Source organism: Amblyomma mixtum, chromosome 3, assembly GCF_055824585.1.
Source record: "Amblyomma mixtum isolate Tamu chromosome 3, ASM5582458v1, whole genome shotgun sequence".
NCBI classification, from domain to species: domain Eukaryota; kingdom Metazoa; phylum Arthropoda; class Arachnida; order Ixodida; family Ixodidae; genus Amblyomma; species Amblyomma mixtum.
Genome location: NC_143014.1, coordinates 265,803,276 through 265,829,027, shown reverse-complemented (window position 1 = coordinate 265,829,027; position 25,752 = coordinate 265,803,276). Strand labels below are relative to the sequence as shown.

General features: G+C 43.3%; 1 protein-coding gene and 1 pseudogene across 2 annotated transcripts; one reads left to right on the top strand and one right to left on the bottom strand.

Moving 5' to 3' along the window:
* Nucleotides 1–1,175: 1,175 nt before the first annotated feature.
* Nucleotides 1,176–6,997, bottom strand: LOC149354633 (dynactin subunit 3-like). The gene is made up of 7 exons (XM_089577531.1): nt 6,887–6,997; nt 6,751–6,826; nt 6,597–6,683; nt 5,814–5,897; nt 5,676–5,734; nt 5,315–5,374; nt 1,176–1,338 (listed from the first exon to the last, which is right to left on the bottom strand). The coding sequence occupies exons 1-7, from the start codon at nt 6,995–6,997 to the stop codon at nt 1,246–1,248; spliced, it is 570 nt and encodes a 189-aa protein (XP_089433657.1). The 3' UTR covers nt 1,176–1,245.
* Nucleotides 6,998–7,287: 290 nt separating this feature from the next.
* On the top strand, nt 7,288–25,362 carry LOC149354632 (fanconi-associated nuclease 1-like; annotated as a pseudogene). Its single transcript, XR_016289674.1, has 15 exons — nt 7,288–8,294; nt 8,442–8,582; nt 8,644–8,845; nt 9,648–9,776; nt 9,862–9,960; nt 11,269–11,403; nt 11,461–11,605; nt 13,660–13,740; nt 15,005–15,169; nt 16,457–16,598; nt 18,911–19,110; nt 20,044–20,136; nt 24,308–24,436; nt 24,990–25,095; nt 25,242–25,362. The product of XR_016289674.1 is annotated as a fanconi-associated nuclease 1-like (transcript).
* Nucleotides 25,363–25,752: the final 390 nt, after the last annotated feature.

Sequence of the window (25,752 nt, the reverse complement as noted above, 5' to 3'; positions counted from 1 at the left end):
GTTGACCTTTGCTTCCCTATCACGGCTTTTTCATGGTGTTATTTGTGTACAAATTTACGATTTCTTGAATAAATCCACGAATTGATAGCACTGGGCTTGGCTGAGCCATACATGGCCAATAACCGCTATCGATGCAATCACCGCCACCTAGTAGCGTAGCTCAGAAAATGAAACTATACCCAGCAGGGCCTGCCGATCGTCATCACGCCTGCCATTGAGCGCACGTCAGAGCATGGCGGGCAACAGTGTGCGAGGGGTATTTGAACGCTCACCTGTCGTGTCGAGGTACGCATACGAAGGATGAACTTGCACCTGACATGGCGCTGCTAGCCTGAAGTAGCCAACCTCGGACACGGCTCTTTCAAGTGTTTGGAGTGTTGGCACAATGCAAAAAGATTGAATTAAGCTAAGCCACGGCATGAATTAAACGGCTTTAAAATGCATTTAAAATATTGCCAGCCAACCAAAATTTTTAAATTTGTTTGAATTAACTGACAGTGTGAATTATCCAAGTTTGAATTATTGAGAGTCTACTGTAAATCTCAAATCTTGGAGAGAGTTTCATTGGCCTGGCCATATTATGGCCACTGCACCTTGGTACTAACACTTAAAATAACTTTTCTGTTCGTGTCACGGAGGCAGTGCTGATATCCGAACAGACTGCATCTGTTCGGACTGGACACACTCCAGGCATCCAAACACCATAAAGCTTGGCAACTCAACATGTTGCTGTGCATGCACGCAGTTCCTGAACAAAGACCTTCATGGGCCAGGATAAATTGCGATTAAAGTGAAAACTGCTCTTAAACTTGCACATGAAGACGATGTCAACCAAGCATGTCTGCATTGTAGGATAGCCTCTACAGTGTCCTTTCAGTGCAAGTGCTTACTTCACTAAACGTATATGTAAATTCAAGAAAACTTAATTCACCCTTTTTTTTAATTTGGATAATCTGGACTGGCCTTGTATATCGTTGCTTAGTCTAATTAACATTCCAAGACTCTACAAATGAAGGGGAATTTCCAGCTCGCATTCTGTTCAAGACTCTATGTCCCACGCCATTTTTCCAAGGCCATACAGGCTTTTCTTTGTATCTAAAGCTGTAAATAAGTGAAGCTGCCTGCACAAGAGAAGTGAAAATGTGCGCTCGAACATTTCTCTGGATACAACAGAGTGAAGAAAGCGTTAAATTAATTTTATTTTTTTCCGCCAAGCTGCACAAGGTCAACTCTTGTCAAAAAATGTCACTCAGATGAGGTGGTTTTTGTGTTCTGCTGTTCAAGCTTGCCCGTCAGAATGGAGTCCCAAAGAAGAAACTGCTTTGATATTGTGTTTACCTGAAAAAGAAAGCCTGTTAGTCGGCACTAGCGACACAACATAAAAAGTGTAATATTTTACGTCTCCGGGCAACATCCAAGCTGTAAACAACTAGCAGGAAACTCTGAAATGAACTTAAATATACTCCATGACAACTTTTCTTGGAAAGGAGCGAAAGCTACAGGGCCAAAGCATGCCCGTTCTTCCTACGCAGCACAAAATACTCCCTAGTTGCAGTTAAAGGGCCACAGAAAAGGGTGTTCAAGCTTGGCTTTAAAATGCTTGCACTATGTAAACTACAAGACCTCGAAAGTAAGGGGGAAATTTATAATACATCTTTGAAAATTCCCGCTTTCGCACTTCGTGGCGACATACGGTGCCAGATTTTCGCGCGAAACCTGGCATATTGTTACGGTGCATAGTTGCTAGGCGAAGACGACGTTGTTTTGGACGTTCGGCAGTGGACGACGACGAGGACGTGGCAATTTGTGCTGGAGTGATTTAGCTCGGTGTGCCTTCTGACTGTGGCCTGTCCTGTCTGCTGCTGGGCTAACCCCCCAACGAAGACGTGTGACGAAGACGAAGCTGGCAGTGGCGCGGGACGGAGCGCTCGTGCTAGGCCAGCGGCCATTAAATCATCTCTGCTCCATCGTTCACCACGCCTCATTCTTCGGCTGGCCGCCACGTTACATTTGGTGTGAGGTGCTGGGGTCCCTTCATCGCCATCCTGGTCACGGGGCTTCGGCGTCCTGCGCCTGCTGTGGACGTCAGCAGTGAGTACCTGGTCCGCCCCCAACGGCCGTGCCCCAGCCCGCCCGACCTGAACCGACCTCGCCGCTCGCCCCAGCCCCGTCCCCCGCCCGGACCAAAAGACACGACGAACTGACAACGTTGCCGCGACCATAATGACCCGACCGACCCAAGACCCTGCCCACACATGAGGATATCACCCCCCTGCCCCTGCCGTTCGGTGTGTCCGAGGGCCTCGGCCATCAGCTCCGGGCACTCTACCGCCCGGATGCTTCGTGGACCGGGACTCATTCTCTCATCTTTCTCATCGTGGCGGCCAGCACTGCACCATCTTTTACATACTGTTCAACCCTCCACTTAAGACCATCGCCATTTCGCGCATCCGTTCGTCACCGATCGGGACGCTCGCTCGGTGGACCCGGGTAGTGTGACGAAGCTGGCAGTGGCGCGGGACGGAGCGCTCGCGCTAGGCCAGCGGCCATTAAATAATCTCTGCTCCATCGTTCACCACGCCTCATTCTTCAGCTGGCCGCCACGTTACAATATGACGTCAAGTCTCGCAAGTGACATCAGCAGCCGGGGGTTATCGTTGGTTCACGACGCCAAACTCTTTCAGCCATCAGGCAGCTACCATGGCCAGCAGCCGGCGGAGGGGCCGGCAGAGGAGCGCTGATGTTTTGGCGTGCAAAAATTGACGAGGGGAGAGGGAAAGGCGCAAGGACGCGGAAGTTCAAATTTGACTGCATATAACTCGTCTTACACAGAACACATTAAAAAAATTCTTGCTAGTGGACATTTGTGAAGCAGCAACCTTTATCGTCCCAGACATACCGAAACTTTATTGAGAGCCCCTTTCTGAGGCCCTTTAATAATTTCCTCTCAAAACATGGTACATACTGGTAATACTCGTAATTTAAGACACATCTCTATAACCTTACTGCCAAGTTTCAATGTTGGAAAGCCAAGGCAAAACACTGTCCTTGATTACAAAGAATTTCCTCAGCATGCCTTGTTAAGAGAAACTTCCATAGATGGCACCACCTACATCAGCGATGGAGCGAAACAACCGTGCAGGCAGCAATATCCTACGACAAAGCTGCTTGGTGCAGCGGCACAGTTGCGGATGCTCCACCCTTGTAGCTTTTCTTTCATTTCCAAGAAAAGTTGTTGCTAAGTGTACCATATCTCCTTTGAAGGGACAGCGAGGCCAACTCCATCCAATTTATGTTTTTCACAAAAATCTATTGTTTGGCTTTTGTGGCTATAGTCATGCTTGTTTGGCAGCCAAAGATGCATTTAATGCTGAGAAAATTAGATTAAAAGAATGGAACATTACTTTCCAACCACTCGAAATAAACTCATGGCGTAAAGATCAAAAGGATTCCATGATTACGTTTTCAAAGTGAATGGCAGTTTGGCCTAGCCTCAGAGATCTGCAGCCAGAATTGATGCCATCACAGTTTGCTTGTGAAAATGTCATAACCTCTTCCTTCCATGGTAGCCACCCTATGGTTTCTTCCCGTCACCTTAAGGTTGCCCACTCCTCCGCTCTCGCCATAACCTTCCAAGCTACTATACTCCGTTTCATACATAGCAGGCAACGTTACGGAGGTAGCTGAAGAAGTGCGTCCAGGAAACCGTATTACTCCGCCCAGTATCATTCGTTCTTCTTGAAACGCTGGTCAGTATTTGGACGAATGCAAAGAGCGGTATAAAACGATGTGGTAGCACTGGAAATCACAGTCAAAGCTGTCAGGTGCTCAGTGTTCGGGCTCTCTGGCCATAATTTTCACGGAGTGTGAACTATTTTTTTCGGCGCGGATTGAGTAGGAGCGATTCGCCCTACCAACCACGTATCATACTGCCACGTGTACATTTTGCTTCTCAAAAACTCGATGAGTCGCAGGACGAAAGTGTGGCAAGAGATAAAAGAAGTCTAGGAGGTGCTAGTCATGGCACATAAGATTTGTCGCAATGAAATATGCCTGTGTTCGCTTTGGTCGTATGGCGAACTCCTTTTTGCGTGCGGACTTAGCCTGCGCGAACAGGTGTGCTAGCTTTGGCAGCATTGCCTGCTATGTATGAAAACGAGTATAGGCCATCCGTCGCCTCCCACCCTCTCTCTCTTCCCTCCCTAAAAAGTAGAGAGGGCTTTACCTCTCTCCACTTTGCCACCTGCCATGGTTGGGTTGACAGGTGGCAACTGAATTGGTAGGTGGCAAATTCAAGTCAATTGAAAGATAACAATGAAACTGAATTTAAATAAATTAAATTGGCTGAAATCAAACACCATTAATTAAGTTAAATTAATTCACTAAGTAATTAAGATCTTAAGGCTGACACTGCACAATCCATACTAGAATGTGGGGCTATAAGGCTATAACAGCTTTTGCTGTACTAAAAAAGAGATTGTCACAAGGATCAACACCTAAATGTTTACTGCAACAAATATTAACACTGCACAGGTAAGCTTGTTCAATTCTATGGATAAATGAGCAGATTTAAATTTCAAGAATCAACTTTATACTGCTTTGCCGATTAGTAGTAGCACTTTTAGTGTGAAAGCACTGCTTACTAGCAAATCTGAAAAACTCGGGGTAGGTGTGAAGCCTCAATCTTTGGCAGGGGCATGTATGGAACACTACATTGATCTTTGACAGAGTGCCAGCGGTGGAGGCCTTGCGCAGTTGCTCCGTCAATGCGTGGAAGCCCCTCTCTTCACGTGTCATTGCCAACAGTAGCTGACGATAAGATCTTGCACATGCGGTTGCCTTTGAGGCTGTGTTGCCTCAAGTGCTTTTGCATGTCTTACTCGGTTTAACAAAGTTAAAACACTAACTTTCTTTTATTAAAACTTCCTTTCTACATCACTTTCAGAGTACGACAGAAACCCACATAAACTACACCTATGGAAACATTCAGCAGCTCATGGTAGTCAAAATACCAACTGGCTCAAAGGGCACTGAGTGTGACAGTACAATGTTTCGCTTGCATCACATTGCAGGAAATATGATCGCAGACTGAACTGACTGAGAATTAAAAGTGCTCGCGTGAATGGTGTATAACACTGATTTCTTTGCAACAGCTCACCCCTGGAGCCCGTTCAAGAAGTGCTAGCTTTAGCCAGAAATTGGACTTGCACTCTACCAGTGAACTAAGCATATTTTTAAGCTATCATAAATGACAATTTCATTCTTGCGCAAGTTTTGTACAAATTACATGTTGGAGAAGACAATGAGAGCATACCAGATCATTGTAGGTTGCTAGCAGATGGTGCAATTTCCTGGTCTGCTCGTCAGCCTGTTCCTACAGGGTCAAAAAAGTAAGGTCAGCCCAGACTGCATGAAAAAAAAAAGCTACGCAAACTTTTAGCAATGGCAAACTTAGAAATGCATTAAACAATTTAAAGATGCACATAAATTTATGAACACAGTAGCCGCACACAAATACAAAAATATTACAACTACTATATATAATAGAAAATGACAAAAAGAGAACATTGGGCTCTAGTGAGAGCTTGCCCTTGGGAACTGTGATAACTTAAAGCATCTACTACATAGCAGTAGTCAAAGCCTGCTCTCAAGAAAATTATTTGTGACGTACGTACCTGCTGTTCAAGTTGAATAGCAGCAAGCGCTGAAACCTTGCCAATGTGAGATGGCGCATCTGTAGATTAAAAATGAGACGTTAACAAATAGGAATGTGCTACAAATATGAACATTAATGCATGGTACGAAATACTCACCTTTAATGTGAGTGCTGTCAAGGACTGGCTTGAGGTCCTCCATTTTTTGAAAGGCGGCTATCACCTGTCGGATTCTGTCTTCGTCTAGAATGCAAGGCAAATTCAGCACAGTTTCTTAAAACAGACCCAGCTCAAGAACAAGTTTTTTCTTTGCACATACAGTCACTGCTATACTACATTGGCTGGCTGTAGCAAGGAAGATTGAATGCTCAGAACCGAAAAGCTAAACTGTAAATTGTGGGGTAACGTCTCAAAGCGTAGGGCTCCGGATTAATTTAGACCACCTGGGGGTCCTTTAGCTTGCGCTGACATTGCAGAACTCGGCCTGACTGCGCGCACACTGAGTACAGCACATAGCATATTTTCATCGAAGCGCACAATCTATTACATGACCAAAGCAAAACTTCACATACATCCTACGTGAAGCATCTTCACATCCCCTCATCCTACGTCCATGGGCTGCGGCCATTGACCCGCAGGTCCTCCACACAGGGGCTTAAAAAGCCAAGCTGCGCTCGCCCGTAGTCACACCGTGAAGAAGGGGCCGAGCCGGTCCCGAAACGTCGTGTTTTTCCTGTATTTTACTTGGTTGGCGTCACTTACCTTCTCCTAACATGCTTCAGATAGAATTATGATAATCAGGTCTCTGGCTACGCTACCTTCATTCAGCCACTTCAATTAATTACAATCACTAGGAGTTTATATGACCTATATAATGCACTTTGTTACATGCACAGTGTCTAAACATCAGCATACGCGTCAAAAAAGTTGTGCACAACTCGCCTGCTAAAATCAGCTGGAGCTTAGCACCCTCTGTCAAATCGGCTCGGTCCTGGAATTCAGCATCCAGGTACTTGTCAAGCTCGTCAGCTGAAGGAGTGCCAAAAGCAGCATTGTTACGTTGAAGCAATCATTAACAGATCTCGCGCGCACGTACTTTTTTTGAGCACTGACAGTTTCTCCCGAGAAGCGACGGCAGCTTGTATTTTCGAGTTGACGTTAAGCAGTACTTCCTGCAGTAAGAGATAGTTAGTAGCAACCCGCATCGAATGGCACTAAAAAGGGTTCGTTACCGTTATGCTAGATTTGTTAGGCGGTTCTTTCGTTGGAGCGCAGTCAGTGAGACGCCTCTCTAATGCTTCTATGCGATCCTCGAGCATCTTCAGCACTTCGGGCGTCGCCATGATGACAGCTTGCTTATAGACAAACCGACTTCAAGACGCCAGCTGCTTGAGTTTATGAGACGGCAACATCGCGCGCGCCACCACCACTCTCAGCACTTTGGCTTCATTCTTTTAGCTCGTTCATCTCTCTATATCTTCGTTGTGACGCGCATGGTGGCGCATTTAGCGCGATTGTGTTGCGCTCGCGGGTCGCGCCGTTTTCGTTTGATGAGCTGTATTCTTGTTAAAAAAATTGCGTAAAGATTTAATGCACAGAGCGGATTTTTACATGCGAATGCGTCGCCCTTGGTTCTTTGGTAGCTAGACTTACGGACTTCCTTTACCACTGCCGTCGGAGCTTCGGCAGCTTCGGTCTGGTGCTTTTAGTTAATATTGGTCGATAAAAGCATGGGGGGAAGCTCCACAAATTTTAGAAGTCATTTTTCTGACTTTAAATGTGCCCAATTATGATACAATATGTCTGCTGGGCAGTCTAAAATCACAAGTTTTTTTGTTTCCTCAAGCCCTACTAAGGCAGCTGGAAAACGCGTGAAACCTTCTACACCGGTGACAAGAAGAAGAGGTGGAAAGCTATCACTTAAAAATAAAACTACCCGGTTGTGTGGGAACAGCCCAAGTAAAAAAATTAAATTAGACCTCTGCCGCTCGGTAGTATTGCCCAGCGGAGATGACAGTGACGTTGAAATCGTGAAAGTTGTGCCGCCGAAAAGTGAGAGAAGTTCGCAAGATACGAAACAGAAAGAATGCATCCGTGAAAAGTTTGAAGAAAATAGCCCACCAGCAGTTAGCGCTGTGTCTGCGATTGTAGAGCGCGAAAAAAGTTCGCAAGATGACACAAAACGGAAGGAATGCACCCGAGGAAAGTCCACAAGTGTTGGTGCTGTGTTTACAACAGCAGAGCGTGAAAGATCAGTCAGTCACTTAAAACAAAGTGTTCTGATAGAACGAAAAAAACGTGGCATAGAAAGCGAACCTGCAGATTCGGCTGCCCAAAGCTTTACTAGTCCAGTGAAAATAACAGCTGACTGTGGCGGCTTGTCTGCACGGACAGGTGGTGTAACGAAGCCTGTGCCGAAAGAACCAGCCGCTGGTGACAGCATTCAGTGCCAGCAGTCAAATTCAACTGACCAAACTGTGTCAACTCCAGTGGAGGAATCTGCTGATGGTGGTGCTGCTAAGAGTCCCTACTATTTAGACAACCTTGTTTTGATTATAAACACGGTAAAAAATAGTGAAGACTGGAATCTTTTCAGTCAGCAAGAGCAAGTTATGTTTTTTGAATTCCTAGAAGCTGACGGTGAGTGTTGGTTCTGGTGCACTGTAAGATGGCCTACTGTTAATCATTTTGCTATAATCTGCTTGAAGCCTCTGAAATATATGTCTATCGTGAAGACCACTAACAGAACAGTGTTTGCTTATCATCGTGGATACTTATTTTTGGCAGAGAAATGTCAGAAGCTGCTTGCTCGACTTCTACAGCGAAAACACATGGGGAGGAGGACATCAAAGATTGGGTATCCTGACATTGCCCGTGACATCTCCCCAGTACTTCTGGCCTTACGGGACAAAGGCTACATTGAAGACGGTAAGCCCTGAAAGCTTGAATGTGCATGCCATGCAACTGATGATTGCTTGCTCATTGGCAGCGACAAGCCTGAAGGATTTAGGCGTAGCGCTCCGCCTACTTTCACCTTATGAGCTCAAGACCTTAGCCCAAGTGTTTAAACTGAAGACTGGTGGCCAGGGCAAAGGCAGTCTCGCAGATTCATTGCTAGACCACTGCAGCAAACAGCAGCCTGTGCTCTTCGGCTCCAGGAAGACATCGCTTCAGCAGCTGGTACTGAAACGGTGGGAGGCTTTTATATCGAGTATTAAAAACAAGCTCGCCTGCTGGTGTTGTCAACATATTGCATCCACTAGTTGAGTTAAGGATTGTCTCTGATAGAGCCATTTAATCTTAATGTCTTGAAGTGATGTGTTCCTTGTGTAATGGGGTTTTGCACTTAATTAAAATGCAGAAATTGCTGAATTGATTGAAAAATAGAAATGAAGAAAGATGGTAAATTCATGCTGGTATTACAGCTCTTGGTTTTTTGTGCAGGAGATGTCAGCAATTTCGGTGAAAGCTAAAACAACCAGATCTATATTTGTGAACATAAACTGCACATAAACTGTACATAAACATAAACTGCACATATTTCAAAGATCATGGTGGCTTTTGAATGCAGTGTTTTATATTTGCACTTACATTTCTGCTTTGTGACCAACGCGTTCCTCAATTTCAACTCCGAAAGAAATACTGTACGCTAAAACTTGTGTTGCAGGTAACAGATTTTAGACTGTGGCTACAAAAGATGACAATGCTATTACTGTAACCGTTCTGCTTGGGATGATTCATTTAATCTTTATTTCTGTGCTACAAGTAATTTCATGCTGATTGACGCACATAAACAAGTGGACATGCTATTTTGAACTTAATGGACACCTTGGAATAGCGGCCTAGCCCTCTAAGTCCTCTATACAGTGCAGGTCTGAGGCAAACAGTGCCACAGTTGAAGAAAACAAACATTCACTGAGTCTGTGAATTGAACCTGCTCCAAAGTCAGACATCTGCACCCTATTAACACCGAATCAATGTTATGCACATCAGAGCACTAGATATCCTTGGTCCTGCATGGCGACTGTGTGATGAGCCAAGAGATGCTTGGAGACGCTTACTCAGACTGTTCTCGTTGGGAACACCATGGGACATGGAGGAGGCCGGAGAGACTCCTCAAGTGTGAGTAATGCCCTCCACCTCTAAACTGTAGCCACTGACCCATTCAGAATATGCTACAAGCAGTGTATATGGTCCGCTTGCGCAGGTATGGCCTGCAACTAGTTGCAGCAGGCAAGATGGCCTTTCCAGAATACCAAGTCACCAGGGCGCATGCTGTTTTCTCCTCACGGCTGGACTTAATAAGGTGGGATTTGTGCATATTGATATGCAGACATAGTGGCAACATTGGCAGTTACCTCAGTTTTCTGCGGTCATCAGGAAACGGTTGTTGGCTGGGACTCTTTTCTCTTGAGAAGCAAGCTGAGCAGTTGATGATGATGATGATGATGATATTGTGGCATTGCCCTTTGTAGCGGGCGGGCACAGAATTTGTGTCCCGATTTGAAAGGCGACGCCACCTGCCGAGCCAAGTAGCAACTGACATAAAGTGCAAATCAACTAAGTGGATGGGCAAGTAGCATGGTTGCTTCTTTTTCAGCAGATAATGCCACCTGCTTAATGCACTGCTCTGCTTGTTTCTTTGCAAACACGAGTCACGAGCAAGAGCAGTTTTTTAATGATCCAGACAATCCTGGCAATTAACAATGTTAAATTACTTCTCAAGCAATGTAGAACGTAATATAATCTTGGTATGTGCTGTCTGGCTGCAAATAGGAGAGTAGTTTGCACAGAGCTATTTTTAAAATTCATCAGCCAAATACAGGAGACTTTGTATATCAATCCACAATTTCACCTTTCTAGATGTGGTCACCTCTGCTCTGCTTACAAAGATGGTAACCGGCTAACGAAACAATACGACGTACAGCTTGATATAAAACGGCGCAAGTGTTTGACAGTTCAAATAGAATCAGCAGCAGTTGATAGGTTATGTATAGCTCATAATTACATGTAGCTCGTAAATACTGCAGAGTAAAATAACCAAATATTTTTGTCTTTTTTGCATCACTCATTTTATAAATCAATCACATCTGAATATAATAGTGACAGATGCTGAACATATGAACCCATTGCTTTCTTTGGTAGCAGTACTGTGTTAGGGGAAGTGCAGCACTATCCACCTTATTGTAGTGATAATGTGATGTGGACACTAGAGAGATTCTGACCATGAAGCAGAATGGTGATTCAAATCACACACTGGTGTTGTATTGCAGCAGAAACTACGAAGTTCTCTTGCTAACACATAATTACAGCAAGTGGAAATAACCTTCAACTTGTTTCCATCAGCAAACTCTCTTCATCAGAAAATGTACTGGCTAGTATTTAAAAAAACCTTTGCAGCAGCTTGACAGCTTTGCCGTTGATGTATTTAGTTGGGCTGTTGATTAGTGAAGAATCTTTTTTTTTTATCAGAATGCTTTTCACAACTCTTCTTCACTCATTTGTGAAGGCTACCAAGACTGCAGTCATGTAGTTTGTGCAGCAGTTTCTGCACAGATTACATGAGTGCATGATTGCAACGTTTCATATTTGAAATGCAGACCCCTTCCTCCAGGTATGAAACATCGAGGATCCTGGAAACAGAGCTGATCCAAGCCACTGCTGAAAAGAAGTGGGACAAGGCCAAGCAGCTCTTCTACGACATAGAGAAGCTTGCCAAAAGCACTGATGCATTGGAGCGTCAGGAAAGGTGACACCTGCACCAGTGGTATTTTGTCACAGTGCTCTTCAAATGGGGCTCTTGCAGGGATCAACAGTTGGCGCCATTCTTGAGGCACTTCAGCATGTATGGTGTCTACACGCGGTGCCGCTGTCTGGGGGTTGATGTGCTGCAACGCCTTAAGGAGCACCGGCATGCCATCAAGGTTCTTCAGGACCTTCTTGGTCAAAAAGTGGGTAGATCCTCCAATGCACCTGTTTGAGGATTACTTGTTCAAGCACTGGAATTTTTTCAGCTTAGATTGTGTCACTTGTGAGGTTGTATCTCTTTGGGAAAGAAGGCAGTGTTAATGTTTAGCTGTACATGTTTATTTTGTGGAAGTTTGTCTTGTTTTACTTGTTTGCATGGCATTACCAATATTTTCCCCTCAATTTGAGTTTTTAGTCAAGACCCACCCAACAATTAAATGGCCACTAAATTTGAGAATGAATAGCCTCTACAAGTTGAGCTTATAGCTCTTAAATGAATAATATATTACACATTTGAATTTGATAACGGACTGAAATTGCATGCAGTTTAGTTAGTACTGTAGAAAAAGTTACTGATGTCAGATACTGAGAAAAAAAATACATCATATATCACACTTTATTTCCTGCATGCATTAAACTTTAGTATTGTATGTATTATATCATTCATGTAAGCATTAAATCACTAGTGGGCCAGCAGGCTTTCCAGAGGCACACAGTGCAGTTATGTAAGGTGGCAAGGAATTAGTGCTAAAATGTTGTGCATAATGTGTAAATTTTTTTATGTGTAAGTTTTTTTTGTCAAACTATGGAGTGTTACTTAAACTAAACACCTATGCTGTGTTAATGCCTTTGCAGTGTACGATTATAATATTTACTGTTTACTTATTGTCTGCGTATTATAACAACTAGCCATGTTTCAACATTTTGTTATTCTTTGTATAATACTACCGACATTAGCCTTATTTTATGCGTTATTTGATTGTTTTCGTCACAGCTCGGTTGTATTTTCGTTTTACCGTTCGTTGTTTTTCTTAACATGCTGACCAGTTGAATGTTCCAATTATGCTTGACCGGGTTCTGTTAACCTTACTAAGCCCTCCTGCCACAATCCCAATTGGGATTAGCAGTATTTGTAAATAAATAAAATAAAATAAATAAATAATTACAAGGATAACTGGAAAGCAAATTGAGTGCTTTATTCCTTACACCACATTCCCAGTTCTTCAAAGAACGGTGCGATGGTTAAATTTGTCAAAGATTTTTTTAAATGTCTGCTGATATTCCTAAGGTAATCAATTCATTTATCTGTCATTTTTACTCAGTGACTGTGTAATCCTTAAAAAATGTTTTCTTTTGCTTGTGAATGAATGTGTATGAATGGTGACCAATAATTGTTAAGATTGGAGTAATGCCTGAATGAACTTAGTCAAATCCTCTTGTGTACAGACTGGGAAAAAGTATGGACTTAATTTAGTATATCACAAATTGTGTGTAAGCGCATTACATATTTTAATAAACTAAATGTTGAATATGTTTTAATTATATAGTAATGGATAAATTGGTTGTCCTGGGGAGTTATCAGTAAAGTAGTTAAAAAATCTTATTCAGAAAAATGTTTGGGAAGCAAGAGTCATGACATAGAAAAACAAGTTGCTGTGCCATGTGCTTGCTGTTCTATGCATGTCTGCTCGTAATTTGTTCCTTTTCTTTGTGCTGAGTGCTTGCACATTGCAAAAGGAATGTATTTGGGCTGTAATTAGCAGTGAGTGTTCCTTTTGTTTGCTGGTCTTGAAAAATTTAATTGTCATTCTAGTCCAAGGGTTGTAGCTTTTTCAGAAAAGCCACTGGTAGCACCACTGGTTTCAAAAGGTACTGTGGAATCCATGTGCCCTGTCTCGTGACCCTTCCTACTTAACATGTATGCAAATGAGAACACGCATCTGCAGCTTCTAAATAAAACGACCAAAACTGATTAATGATCACTGCCTGCATTTTCTGCAGTAAGAAGTTATAGTGTGATTAGTCTCAAAATAAAGCACATAAAGGAAAAGTTGCAGTTGAGGCATGCATGAATTTAGGTACATAGGGAAACCAAGTTTGAGAACCCCTGTTCTGGTCAAACAGACAGGCTTAGATTTTCAAGGGAAATTAGAAGGTCATCATTTTATAGCAGTTTGTTGCCACATTACTGAAACTGCAGTTATCTCAATGAAATTGGCAGTTAGCTGATATCATGTGCACAACATTCATTTTGCAGCTGTACTGCCAGAGCCGCAGAGGTCATTGGTGGGATCGGCTGGCGCTCAACTTGGAAGTTCACCTTGGAAAGCCCAATGAGGTACAGTTGTTTTGCATGCTGATTATATCTTTACTTATGCAGTAACATTGCTGAAAAAAAAAATTCAGAAGAGAAAGCATATTATGTGTAAGGCCCCTAACTTTATGCGGTGGAAAATTCTAAATATTTTGGATGCAGAACAAAGAATCTGTGACATTCTGGGGATGCAGAATTAAGAATCCGCAAAATTAATCGGGAAGTGTAAGATGCATGAAAGAAACATGCATTTTTTTGAGCACATGCCTCACATGCTGCAGAGGTCCCGCTTCTAAAATTGAATATGGCTGTTGGAACTCAGCGCATCAAGTGATGTTTCCATTACCTTCACTCGAGCAATGGTGCTTGTTTGATACCAGATCTCCATAACGACTCATTGATCCCCGTGCATCAGCAGGGTTGATTGTGATAGAACAAATATTTGAAAGCAATGCAGTGGAAGAGAATGTTGGGGTCACTTCTTCCAGTCAAGCCTAGAAAGACAGGATGTCAAAATCTTCACCTTTTTCATCTTGCATAGAAAGAAACTGTACATCTTTCATTTGATTTCAGTTCTCAACCAGTTTTCTCAAGTTCTAGAGCAGGTACACTTGTCATTCAGCAGCTAAGCTATTCTTGACTAAGTCCAGGCTTGCTTGCAAACTGCAAACTTTTTTGCTGGTAGAAACCTGATCTGTAGCTGATCGTACTTCAGCTATGGTTGACCTGCACTGTTTGGGATTTCTGTGTAATCATAATATTTCTTTTAAAATTTTCTGAGGTCTCAAACTCTCCCTCATGGCATATTTGTGTAGTTAAAGTAAATGAGTCATTTTTCCATTGTTATGTCTTGTTATGTCGTTCTTACTCATGTCCGTAACATCAGGGGTATCAAAAAATGAGATTTTGGCTGCCGGCTCTAGATTTTGCGGGAAATGCATAAATCTGCGATTTTTTGCGGAAACGAAGTAATGGTAAGTTAGGGGCCTAAATTACGTCCTCTGAATTCTCTCTCTGCATCTGTGTCGAGCTGTGAAGGAGGAGAAGTTAATGGAATTGTAGTGGCCAAAGCAACAACAACAAAAGAAAAAGCATGATATGCTCCGCAACATGTTCAGGTTAACCCATGGATCTCTTTTTGTGATTGTCTTGAGCAGAACAAAACTTGAAATAGTAAAATGTTCAGCCAGAGAGGTTTGCATTGTCATTAGCTGTTAGCTGTTGGATGAGTTCACTTACGCCTGTGAAACGTCATTAAAATTTTCCCAATGGTGGGAACCTACTGCAGGCCTTGAAAGTTCTGCACGAAGCCCTGGACGATCCCACTATCAGCCCTGCTACCCGTCATGCCCTGGTGACTCGGGCAAATCGATTGGTGGTCAAGATGCCCAAGTGCGTGTCACCTACATTAGAATCACTCTTGAAGTTGGAGAAATGGGACGCACTTCCACAGGTGAATCCACATTTACCCAATAAAGAAAGGTTAATTGACGTTTAACAGTTAAGGGTAACGGAGTGGATTCCAAGAGAAGGCAAACGTAGCAGGGGGCGGCAGAAAAGTAGGTGGGCGGATGAGATTAAGAAATTTGCAGGAATATGGCGGCCGCGGCTGGCGCAGGACAGGGTTAATTGGAGAGACATGGGAGAGGCCTTTGCCCTGCAGTGGGCGTAGTCAGTCAGGCTGATGATGATGATGATGTGTCAGCTATTGCAGGCGACATGGTAGAACGCTTTTGTAGAGGGCTCAGTGAACAATAATAGCTGTGGGGTGCTAGCCAGCGTTGTTGAGTCTATTAAGCATGAGACGCGCTGGTGTGGTGTTCTGCCAGTTTTTGAATAAATTAATGAAACCATAACAAATTTTATCACGGAACTCAAAGTTTGCCTACCCCTGGGAGCTTTAAGTATCACTGTTTAGAGGGTTTCGAGTGAAAGGGTTAATTAGGTAGCATGCAAACTAGATTGCTTTCAATATTAGACAATTTACCGGCAAAACCAATCTTTTGCTGGAGGCGTAGTACGCAGCGAGGTTTGTAAAGGAAAATTGTAGGTGTGACGTTGAGACAGGAAGAGAGCAGAGTGGGTCAGGGAACAAGTGCGAGTTAATGACATCATAGTCGAAACCGAGAAGAAGAGATAGGCAAGAGCAGGGCATGTAATGCGAAGGCAAGATAACTGGTGGTCATTAAGGGCAACGGACTGGAGTTCAAGAGAAGGCAAGCGTAGCAGAATGTGGCAGAAACTCAGGTGGGTGGATGAGATTAGGAAGTTTGTGAGGAAAACGGGGCTGCAGCTGGCACAGGGCAGGGTTAATTGCAGAGATATGGGAGAGGCTTTTGTCCTGCAATGGGCGTAGCTAGGCTGATGGTGACGAAGTACGACTGTTGAGAGTGGTGTCAAGCATGGAACTGCTGAGTTCCTTTGTGTAGTTTGCTGCATGGCATTGAAATTTATGCAGTAAACATTTTGCGACTATGCCTGACGATGAGGTAATGTGGAAATCTCAGTTCAGCTTCTAATGTTTGCACCATATTTGGGGTCCCTTTATTAGAGTTTGTCAAATTGCCAGAGCCCTACTTTTCATCATTTCCGTTTTAGAATTGCCTAACCTTTGTCAGCTAGTTCAACATCACAGGTTGTTTCTGCACATGTGCTTTGCTGTTGGCCGCCTCCATAGACAAAGAGAGAGCATCGTCGTGGGCCGCACTTGGAGTGCACCGGTGTGGTTTTGCCATTTCAGGTGGAAACCGAGGGTCAGCTGGCTGAGCGCATGGTGCCGGGGCGGACCAATCTTTTTGCTGCGCGAGATGGGAGCACAATGGAAGTCATCTCTGTTGAAGAGGTAGCACTGCGACACTACAGCATGCAAGGATACCCTAAAGGTAACCTAAGATTATGGCAAGTGAAGTACGTTAAAATTTTAATGTGGTTGATGCTTATGCTGATTGTTGTGCTTTATTTATTTTCACAGCATATATTCTTCCGTATTTGTTTCCACATAGGTCAGCTATGAATGCACGTCAATTACTAAACTTGGTACTAGGCACACTCTAGAATGTAAAAGCGTTAATGTAATGGACTTCATGCGTCGAAGGTTCACTCTGGTCTATAAGGCATACCGTAGTGGAGGGCTTCGTATTAATATCGATTACCTAAGGTTCTTGGCTTGCTTTGAAATCTCCGCACACAAGCATTTTTACATTTTACCATTGAAATGAAGCTACCTTGACTGGATTCAAACACAGACTTGTGTTCTGTAGCAAAACATCATAGTTACCAAGCTACTGTAGAATGGTAAAAAAGGCATTGCGAGTGCAGGCCGCTTCTTACGTTTATGAAGGCAAGGTAGAGTTTGAAGACAACAAACCTTTATTCTGGGACAGATTATCAGACCCGAGGGCTGCAGATGACACCTTCGTGTGGGTGCAATGACTGACAAAATACTATCATCTGAGTTGTGGATAGGGCCCCTTATGATATTGATAACTAGGAACCACCGCTGCAGTGCCTGTTTCTTCTCGGAAATAGGGAAGTTATGCAGCCCAGGGTGAGCTTGGCACTGGTTGGCATTGCACGTGCCATCAACTACACGAGGAAGAATAGGATAGTGGATACTTGCGCACTGACATAGCCTTAGGTGGGTGTCCTGCCATTTTCCCCAGATGCGCCTTCTTTTGTTGCACTGCTGTTTTGCTTACCTTGATACTGTGTTACATTCGCAGTGCTGTCATGCTATTAGATGTAGGAACCATGCTTATAGCAATTTTTAGTAATAAGGGAGTAATTACTCATTGACATCCACCCAATTGTAGATAGGGCCTTTTATGATATTCATAACTAGGAACCACCACTGGAGTGCCTGTTCCTTCTGGGTGGATGTCAATGAGTAATTACTCCCTTATTACAAATCTACTCCACCTTGGGGGATTCCCCTAAACATTTGACCAGCAGTTTTTATGTCTCAGCAATGTTCTGCTGAAAGTGAAGCAAGGAAGGGGGAAGTTATCTATGTAAGGGAAGTACGCTCCCTTATGTTCATGTACCTTATGCTGTTTATCTTGAGAAATCAAGCATATCCATGTCCACAGTGAGTAGTACAGATGCGGACATAAGTGAGCAGAGCACGCTATTCTGTTCTAAATATAATCACTATTGGTGATCAAGAAAGATTATTTGTCTATGAGAAAGTGCACTAACTTCCATTAACAGCATGCACATGTCATAGCTCGCAGTTTCAATTAGCCAATGCATGAAAAAATGTTGGTAGACAGTAGTATGCTCCAGTTACTTTTATCTGCATCTGTACATAGTGGTGATCAAATAATCCAACGTGGCACCCTTGCATTCACTGTTTTGAATCCTATGATTGTGAGATGGTGGTGACCAATAGTATTATTGTGAGACATTCCAGCGGCTAAAAAGACAAGGAAGAAGGTAGACAAGACAGGACGAACGCCGGACTTCAACTGGTTGAAGTTCAGTTGAAGTCCGGCGTTCGTCCTGTCTCGTCTACCTTCGTCCCTGTCTTTTTAGCCGCTGGAATGTCTCACAGTAGTACTAGCAACCAACTAGCCCAACTTTCTACGCTTAAAGACTAATAGTATAACTGAAAGTATTGCAACGCAGTGCAATGTGTTCTAGCCCCTGGATCAGCAGGGTCCTGGTCAAAATTTTTCAGAGCCTAATTTGCTGTTCATGCGACACCATCCGGATGGCATGAGTGCCAGGGTTGGATGTTCGTAGGGTAAGCTGAGCCATTTTTAATGGCAGATGTACAAGGACACTATGAATCTTCAGTGAACAATTTCGGTAAGAATATCATTATCGGTCCATGCCTTTATCCCACTCCTCAAACATCGCATGGTCCTGTCAGGGTACCAAGCACCAAGATACAACTTAGTTATAATATCATACTGCATTCATTGTTTGTTATGTTCGTGGAAAATATACCGAAATGGCAAAGTGCGTTTTTTAGTGCTGTAGCAATGCAAATGTGCCTATTTTTGTCTACCTTCAGTTTTTTTTTATTGAGGTGGTTTTTAGCTTTGTCCACACCCTTTGGCAGCTCTGGCAAAAGGTGAGATTTCTTGAAATGCGAAAGTTTGTTGTCTTTTACATTTTAAATGCTTTTCTGATGATCTGTTGTGTTCTGCAGATACCTCTAGGGTTCTTTCATTTGGTGTGTTTCCTTTAGGGGTCCATGGTGAAGGCTCTACATTTCGTGCGCTTTTTGGCCTTCTCTGCTGGGATGTGATCTACGTCAGTGGTGTACCAGATGTGTTTCGATCTGCATACCAGGCCCTGCCCTTGGACCTTCACTCAGATTGCTTCTTTGCGAACCGGGAAGAGCACTTCCTGAAAGCATTCAAGGCTATCTCAGAAAGCACAATACAGGTAATAGTGACAACTCTGGAAAAGTGGAGAAGTTAGGTGGCAGTCATTTGAGGGCATTTGTAGTATTTGCCTGAGCTCAGAATTGTAGACCTGCAATTTTCTTGGCTCTATATTTAAAAGATGGTGACCTCAAAGCCCGTGTTAAACGATGTTGTATGTATTTCTTAAATCAGTCTATATATTAAACTTTATATTTAAATTAACTTCTGCCTACCCTTGTTAGTACCCCGAGTACAAAAAATGGAATACTTATGCATACTTGAAACTTCATATGTAAATATTCTTTCTTTCTTCTCTGATCCTTAGCATACAAGTGACTTTTTGAAACAAATGTTTGTTGCAATACTCAACATTTGAATATAGTAACATCATATTTTTCAGATATTTTAAGGTGTCCACAGTTTGATGTGTGTAAAAATTTTATTTCACTTGAAAGATACAGTCAAATCCACTTAAAACAATACTGAAGTTCCATGGAAATACCATTGTTATAACCAATAACTGTTATAACAGGGTTGTGCCGAAAATACCATAGAACACATGCAAAAGCTGACGGTGTCGCAACTGACCATTGTTATATCCGATATATTGTTATAACCGGTAGTGTTATAAGTGGGTTTGACTGTATAGTAAATACAGTTCCACATTCTCAGTGGCTAAAAATATTTGCCCTTAAATGCCTTACCATTCTTGAATTAGTTGAATGAGCCATCTAAATGTCATCCATTTGCTCGTCAGGGTCAACTGTCATTAATTCACACTGCCAGTTTAAACTGAAGGTTTGATCCCATCAGCTTCAGGTGTATTTTTACGAAAGGGCTTCTTTTAATTGGAACTCCGAATATTTGAAACAAATTTTTGGTGACCTTTGAGTTCATTATTGAGAGTTGACTGTCCAGGGTGTTCTGAAATCAATTATGCCTATTATTACAGGAACTTGAGGAGACGGTTGCAGCTACCTACGGCGCCCACTGCGGCAAGTCCAGCTTAGTGCAGTGGGACTGGTTCAGCTGCACTGACATCCAGGTACCCGGAGTCATTGGCTCATGCATTTACTACTACTACTAGTACTACTCTGTGCCGACAGTAGAAAGCATCCAACCCATTGTCTGTATGCATGTATCTGTGTGAGTGCATTTGTATGTGCATATGTGAGAGAAAAAAACCTCTGGAAAATGCCTCCTCCAGGGCACCCTTCAGAAGCCTACGGCAAAAGCAGATTGATATAAGTGATAAAAAGGCGTTCAGTGCAGAAAGTGAAACGTATAGATAGTAGTGCTAGCTGATATTTCTCACATCGCATAGTATAATCACCTGTGCATTTTTATTTCAACTGAAGTGTGAAGTGTGTAGAGGAACTTACATGCACATTCATGCATGCATGCACGCACACACGCACCCCCATCCCCCACACACACACAGAATGAAGCAAAAAAATAAGGCAGTTGTAAAAAATAAGAGTTTGCATACCACTGTAGTTGCGTTTACCTATATTACTATCCATCATATGAGCGGCTGGGCCAGTGGCTATGGCATTTGATGGCTGAACCATGCACAAAATTTTCTCATAAAAACAACATTTTTTTTCAATACTTGTCACCTGTTTTTGCGTTTAAGTAGTACAGCCAAAATTCTACTTCTATGCCAACAATTTCACTAAAACATTCCATGCTTTTTTCTCTAACATATTAACTATAGTAGGATACAACTTAAAATACAGCAGCAGTTGACACTAGGCCATGATCCGCATCCTATATTACTCCTCTAGCCAATCACAACTGTCACCGAAATCACTTTTTTAATTAAGCAATCCAGATATCAGAAGTCTAGAGCTTATTTTTTCTTGTGATCAGCTTCTTGCTTAGGCAGCAAGGAAAGTTTTAACTATGGACTACTTTTTTGTCGTGGAGGAATTCTGTGTGGCGGTCTTGAATGTTGGCGGAGCTTCACTGCAGACTTAATTAAGTTATATTCGACTATAATGGATTCAAGTTAAGTTTCATTTCTTTTCTTTTGTGATGAGTGCCAATTTCAGGCTGGAATAGGCTTAGAAGCTGGTTTGCACAGCATTGCTAGTTATTAAAAAAACTGATGTTTTACGAACTTACTTTTACTTACTCTATATATATATATTGTGACAAAGACGAAGCTGGCAGTGGCGCGGGACGGAGCACTCGCGCTAGGCCAGCGGCCATTAATTCATCTCTTGTCCATCGTTCATCACGCCTCATTCTTCGGCTGGCCGGCACGTAACAATATATATATACAAACACACTAAATAATGGACTAACAAGAAGGAAAAGCTAACTTCTCCTTCCATATTATGAAATGATATTAGTGCTGCACTTGCCGTTCAGTGCAGTGCATCTTTTTGACACAGTTGACTTCAACACATGTACCTCAAGTATTTTTTATTAGCTTTCTTTACAGCCACTTTGACTGTAGCATTGTTCTTGTGCCAGCCATAGAGTTCTGGCTTCTTAGATTCACTCCTGCATACTTTTTTGTTTGTGAACTGCAGAGTAAAAAAAGGCAGTCTTTCACTTAGCTTCAATTACATTAATTTTAAATGATATATTCTTAATGTTGAGCATAAATACTGAGGTCCTTGGAAGATCCCAAACTCAAATTGCCGAGTCAGCTTTGCAACACTGTTTCTCTAAATTTAACCCAGCACCACTGCCTCATGAAAAGGCCGAGAAGCTTGGCATTTCCGCGAGCTCATGCGAGCATGCTGGACTAACCCTGCGAATGCATTTCAGGCTCGGGTAGCCTGACTTTCTTCTTTCTTTCTATGTTTGGGTGTGCCAAACCAACACTTCTGCTTGCTGATTTGTGCAGTCTGGTATCACTTGATGTGCCAGTGGCACTGTGCCGTAAAGTTTCTTGGGTCAGTTTCTTTTTTCACAAATAATGAAGCATTTGTTCACATGTGAACTGTAGGAATACTACACTTGGTAATAGCCTTTCTTGGCAATGGAAGGAAAGATACAGGGGCGGAGCCTCTGACCCTGTGTCACTCCACCAGTAGTTTGGCTGCATGACGGCCAGTAGTAGTAGTACAGTACAACCTAATTAATTCAATCCCCCCTTAATTCGGAGAACTGGATAATTCGGACACCCTGTCATGTAAAAAATATGCGCTCTTCGATGGCTTGAAACTTATTAAATCAAAGAAATTAGAGCAAGGTCTAATTTGGATGGGCGGCGGATATCACATGTGCACAGGGTACCTGACATGAGGTGGTGACTCAGTTATCTCGCCACTATAGCAAGAGTCAAGCTTGTGTCAACCCGACATGCAGAGGCACTGCACACATAGCCACGATTATTGAGGAAGGTAAACCCAGTGCTTCATTTTGTGCAGTTCTCTGCCATTTTCTTTGTTTTTGTTGCATGCACTTTGAGAACTGTGCTGTGAATGTTCGTTATCGCAGAGCCTGTAATCATTTTACATCATGTCCTGTGCACGTAAGCAGAGTGTGCTTTTTTTTTGCAGTGTATTTGTGCGGGAGGGGGGCGAGGTTGTTGATTCTCCTGGTGTGCGAGAGGACATGTGTGTTGAGCCATCTGACAGTATGTGCACACTACACCGTCAGGCGGATATGCAGAAAGTTATTTCCACGCAAATTTCTCACACCAAGCAATCAGTGATTACAGTTCTTATCAGGAAACAAAGGCGTGTTGATGTGGGACACTTTGTTGCGGTTTTTACCAGTGCCCCTGATAATCTGACGTTCACTTACTTCGGACATTTTTTCGCCAGTCCCGTCAAATTATTGATGGGCTTTAACTGTAGTATATGGGGTTTAAAGGGACACTGAGGAGAAATTGAAGTTGACTTGTATCGACAGAATACCAGCTCCTGATTACAAAAACGCCAGTCGTACTGACAACAAAGCTCTTGTAACGTAGAAAAGAGCAAGAACCAAAATACAGGTATCGCCGCCACAGGCCAAACTCGCAAGTACAAGCGTGATGACGTCATAGGACAAAACAGTGTTGCTAGAACCAATGGTTCTAGCAAGTCTAGGACCCGAGAAGCCACAAATCACTGAGGCACAGCCAATGCATGCGCAAATCTCCTTGACGTCGCCAGATGGCGCCACGAGCCCGGCAGCTACGCGCGCGCCTGAATCATCGGGACCAATCAGCGCCTGCTCACCGGCTCCCGGTGTTCCGCTAGCGGTAACAAGGTACACGGTATGCTAAAGGTGTCTATTTGCGAGAACTTCGTTGAAGGCTTCGAGAACGGGATCCATCGTAACGCTGGCAAAACGCCAGTGCAAACGTAAGCGAAGCGACTGTAGCGACGGCCGCAATAGCCGATAGATGTCTTCAACGTGCGGCCGGCGGTAGCTTTCTTTTTGGCTGCTGGCAGGCCGCACTGCTGGCAGCCAGAAATCACGGAGTCTGCGTTACGTCATATGCACGTCATGTTTCACGTCACTTAGTCCTGTGTCGTCATAGGAGAATCCCAAGTTTGAATCAGAGCGGGGGGAAAAACTTTTTCAACTTCGAATCCAAATTTCTTAGAAATAAACGCATCTTTCGCTGCTGGCCAAGTGGCAACAAAGCGATGACATGCCGGACTATCGGATTTTGCTATAAAAAAGATATTCATAGTGCTCTCCTCACTGTCCCTTTAATGTCCTGAAGCGACACCTAGGCCATGAAGAACGCTGTCTCTTGGTTGGTTTATACCATCTGGAGTTCTTTCACGTGTGCCGGCATCACACACCACACTGCCTCCATCAAAATTTGGCTGCTGTGGCCGGAATTCAATCCTGCAACCTTGGGATAGTTATAGGCTAGGTAAAGAGCGCCAGGTCCCATATTAGTGTAATGCAGTTTGTGGAGCCAGGATGTGCACTCTTGAGTCGTGGTGGAAGACGCACCATTTCTTTGAACCAGAGCACATTATATTTTAATGTTCACCCACGTGAGGAGGTATTCTGATCCTTGCTTGAGCTTTAAGGGTGATGTGTAACGAAAATTTTCCAACTGATTGTGTAGCAACATAGTATGAAGGGCTTCATGTTCTTCAGGCTCTATTCCACCTTGATGGTGCACTAAAGTTGTTTTTTTGGCATGGCACCATTTCAGCCTACTTTATTTTATGTGATTGTGTAGTAAATTCAAACACGTTGCCAACGTGTTTTCAAGATGGTAATTGTCAGTGGCATGACATGTGTAGGAAATAGTACGTTGTCTGGGCCCCACTGTGCTTTGAAGAGTCTGCGAGCTGCTGGCGCGTCAGTTTCGTCATCGTCGCAGCGGCCTCCCAGACTTGCTTGTTTGGAACCCAGAGACGAACAAGGCTAAGGTGAAGGATGTTTCTGCTTTTATGCCTGTTGCACAGAGTAGTAGCAGAGATCTTTGCGGTTTTTTTAGTGTAGTTTATCAGGTTTAATGTGCCGAAGCAGCTGAAGCTACGAGGGACACCGTAAAGGAGGGCTCTGGATAGTTTCGACCATCTGGGGTTTTTTAATATGTGCTCCGACAATGCACAGTACATGGGCTTCTAGCATTTCGTCACCATCAAAATGTGACCACTGCAGCCAGGATCGAACCAGTGTCTTTTGGGTCAGCAGCCGAACACCATAACCGCTGAGCCACCATGGCGGCTTTTTAGTTTTTTAAAGCAAATGTCTGGAGAGCTTCAGTGTTCTACATTACTAGTACAATTGATTTTTACTTAGTCCAGCACATTTTTTGCGGACCTCTATCTACAATGAAGAAATTTAAAAAAAACTGCACGGTTTTTGGTACGACAAAGTATTTGTGTGCTGGGGACGGTTGCATCTGCTTCTTCTTTTCGTGATTTTTAATCTATGCATCTTTTTCGACATACTTATTTTTTTTTTCTGTGCATCAAGGCAGCAGAAGTGAAAGGACCTGGGGACACACTGTCCCCAAAGAAGGTTGTTTGGCTACGCGAGCTCTTGGCTCTGGGTGTGGACTGCGAAGTCTGTCGCGTCACAGGTGAGCTTTCCTCTGGCTTGGATGTTTCATATGTCATAACAGAGGCAGCTGAAGAATGGCCAAAAGTACACGATGCCTTGATCTGACGACTGTGTGTGATATGACTGTAATGACCGTATGTGAAAAATGTTTTCTCCAACTTTCAGCAACAAGCTCCAAAAGGTTACAGAAGAGAAAGAAGAATGGAGCAGATGAGAGAGAATGCTCAGAGAAAATGGACTGAATTGAACGCCATCTCAAAGTGCCTTTTGCAAGTTGCATTGTGTAATATACAGCTTGATTTTTGTAACAGCCTCATGACTTCATTACTTCACCATGCTTGCAAAGGCTTAGAGTGCTTGGTGTTTTGCCTTCAGAACATTTTCAAGTGGTTGGAAAGACGAACTTATACTCCTATAACTGGGTTATACTATGACTGACTTATACTCCTATAACTGGGTTGTACTATGACTGACTTATACTCCTATAACTGGGTTGTACTATGACTGACCAGAAGTCTTTCTTGCCAACTGCTTTGGCTAGGACACATAAAAGGGCAAAGGGCTGCTGTTTTCACTTCGTCAGCTGCGAGGTTGTAAAACCAGGACGGCATTTGTTAGGACCAAAAACTACAAGGATTAAGAGAAAGCTACAACATACTGCAGCAAGCACTGCAAG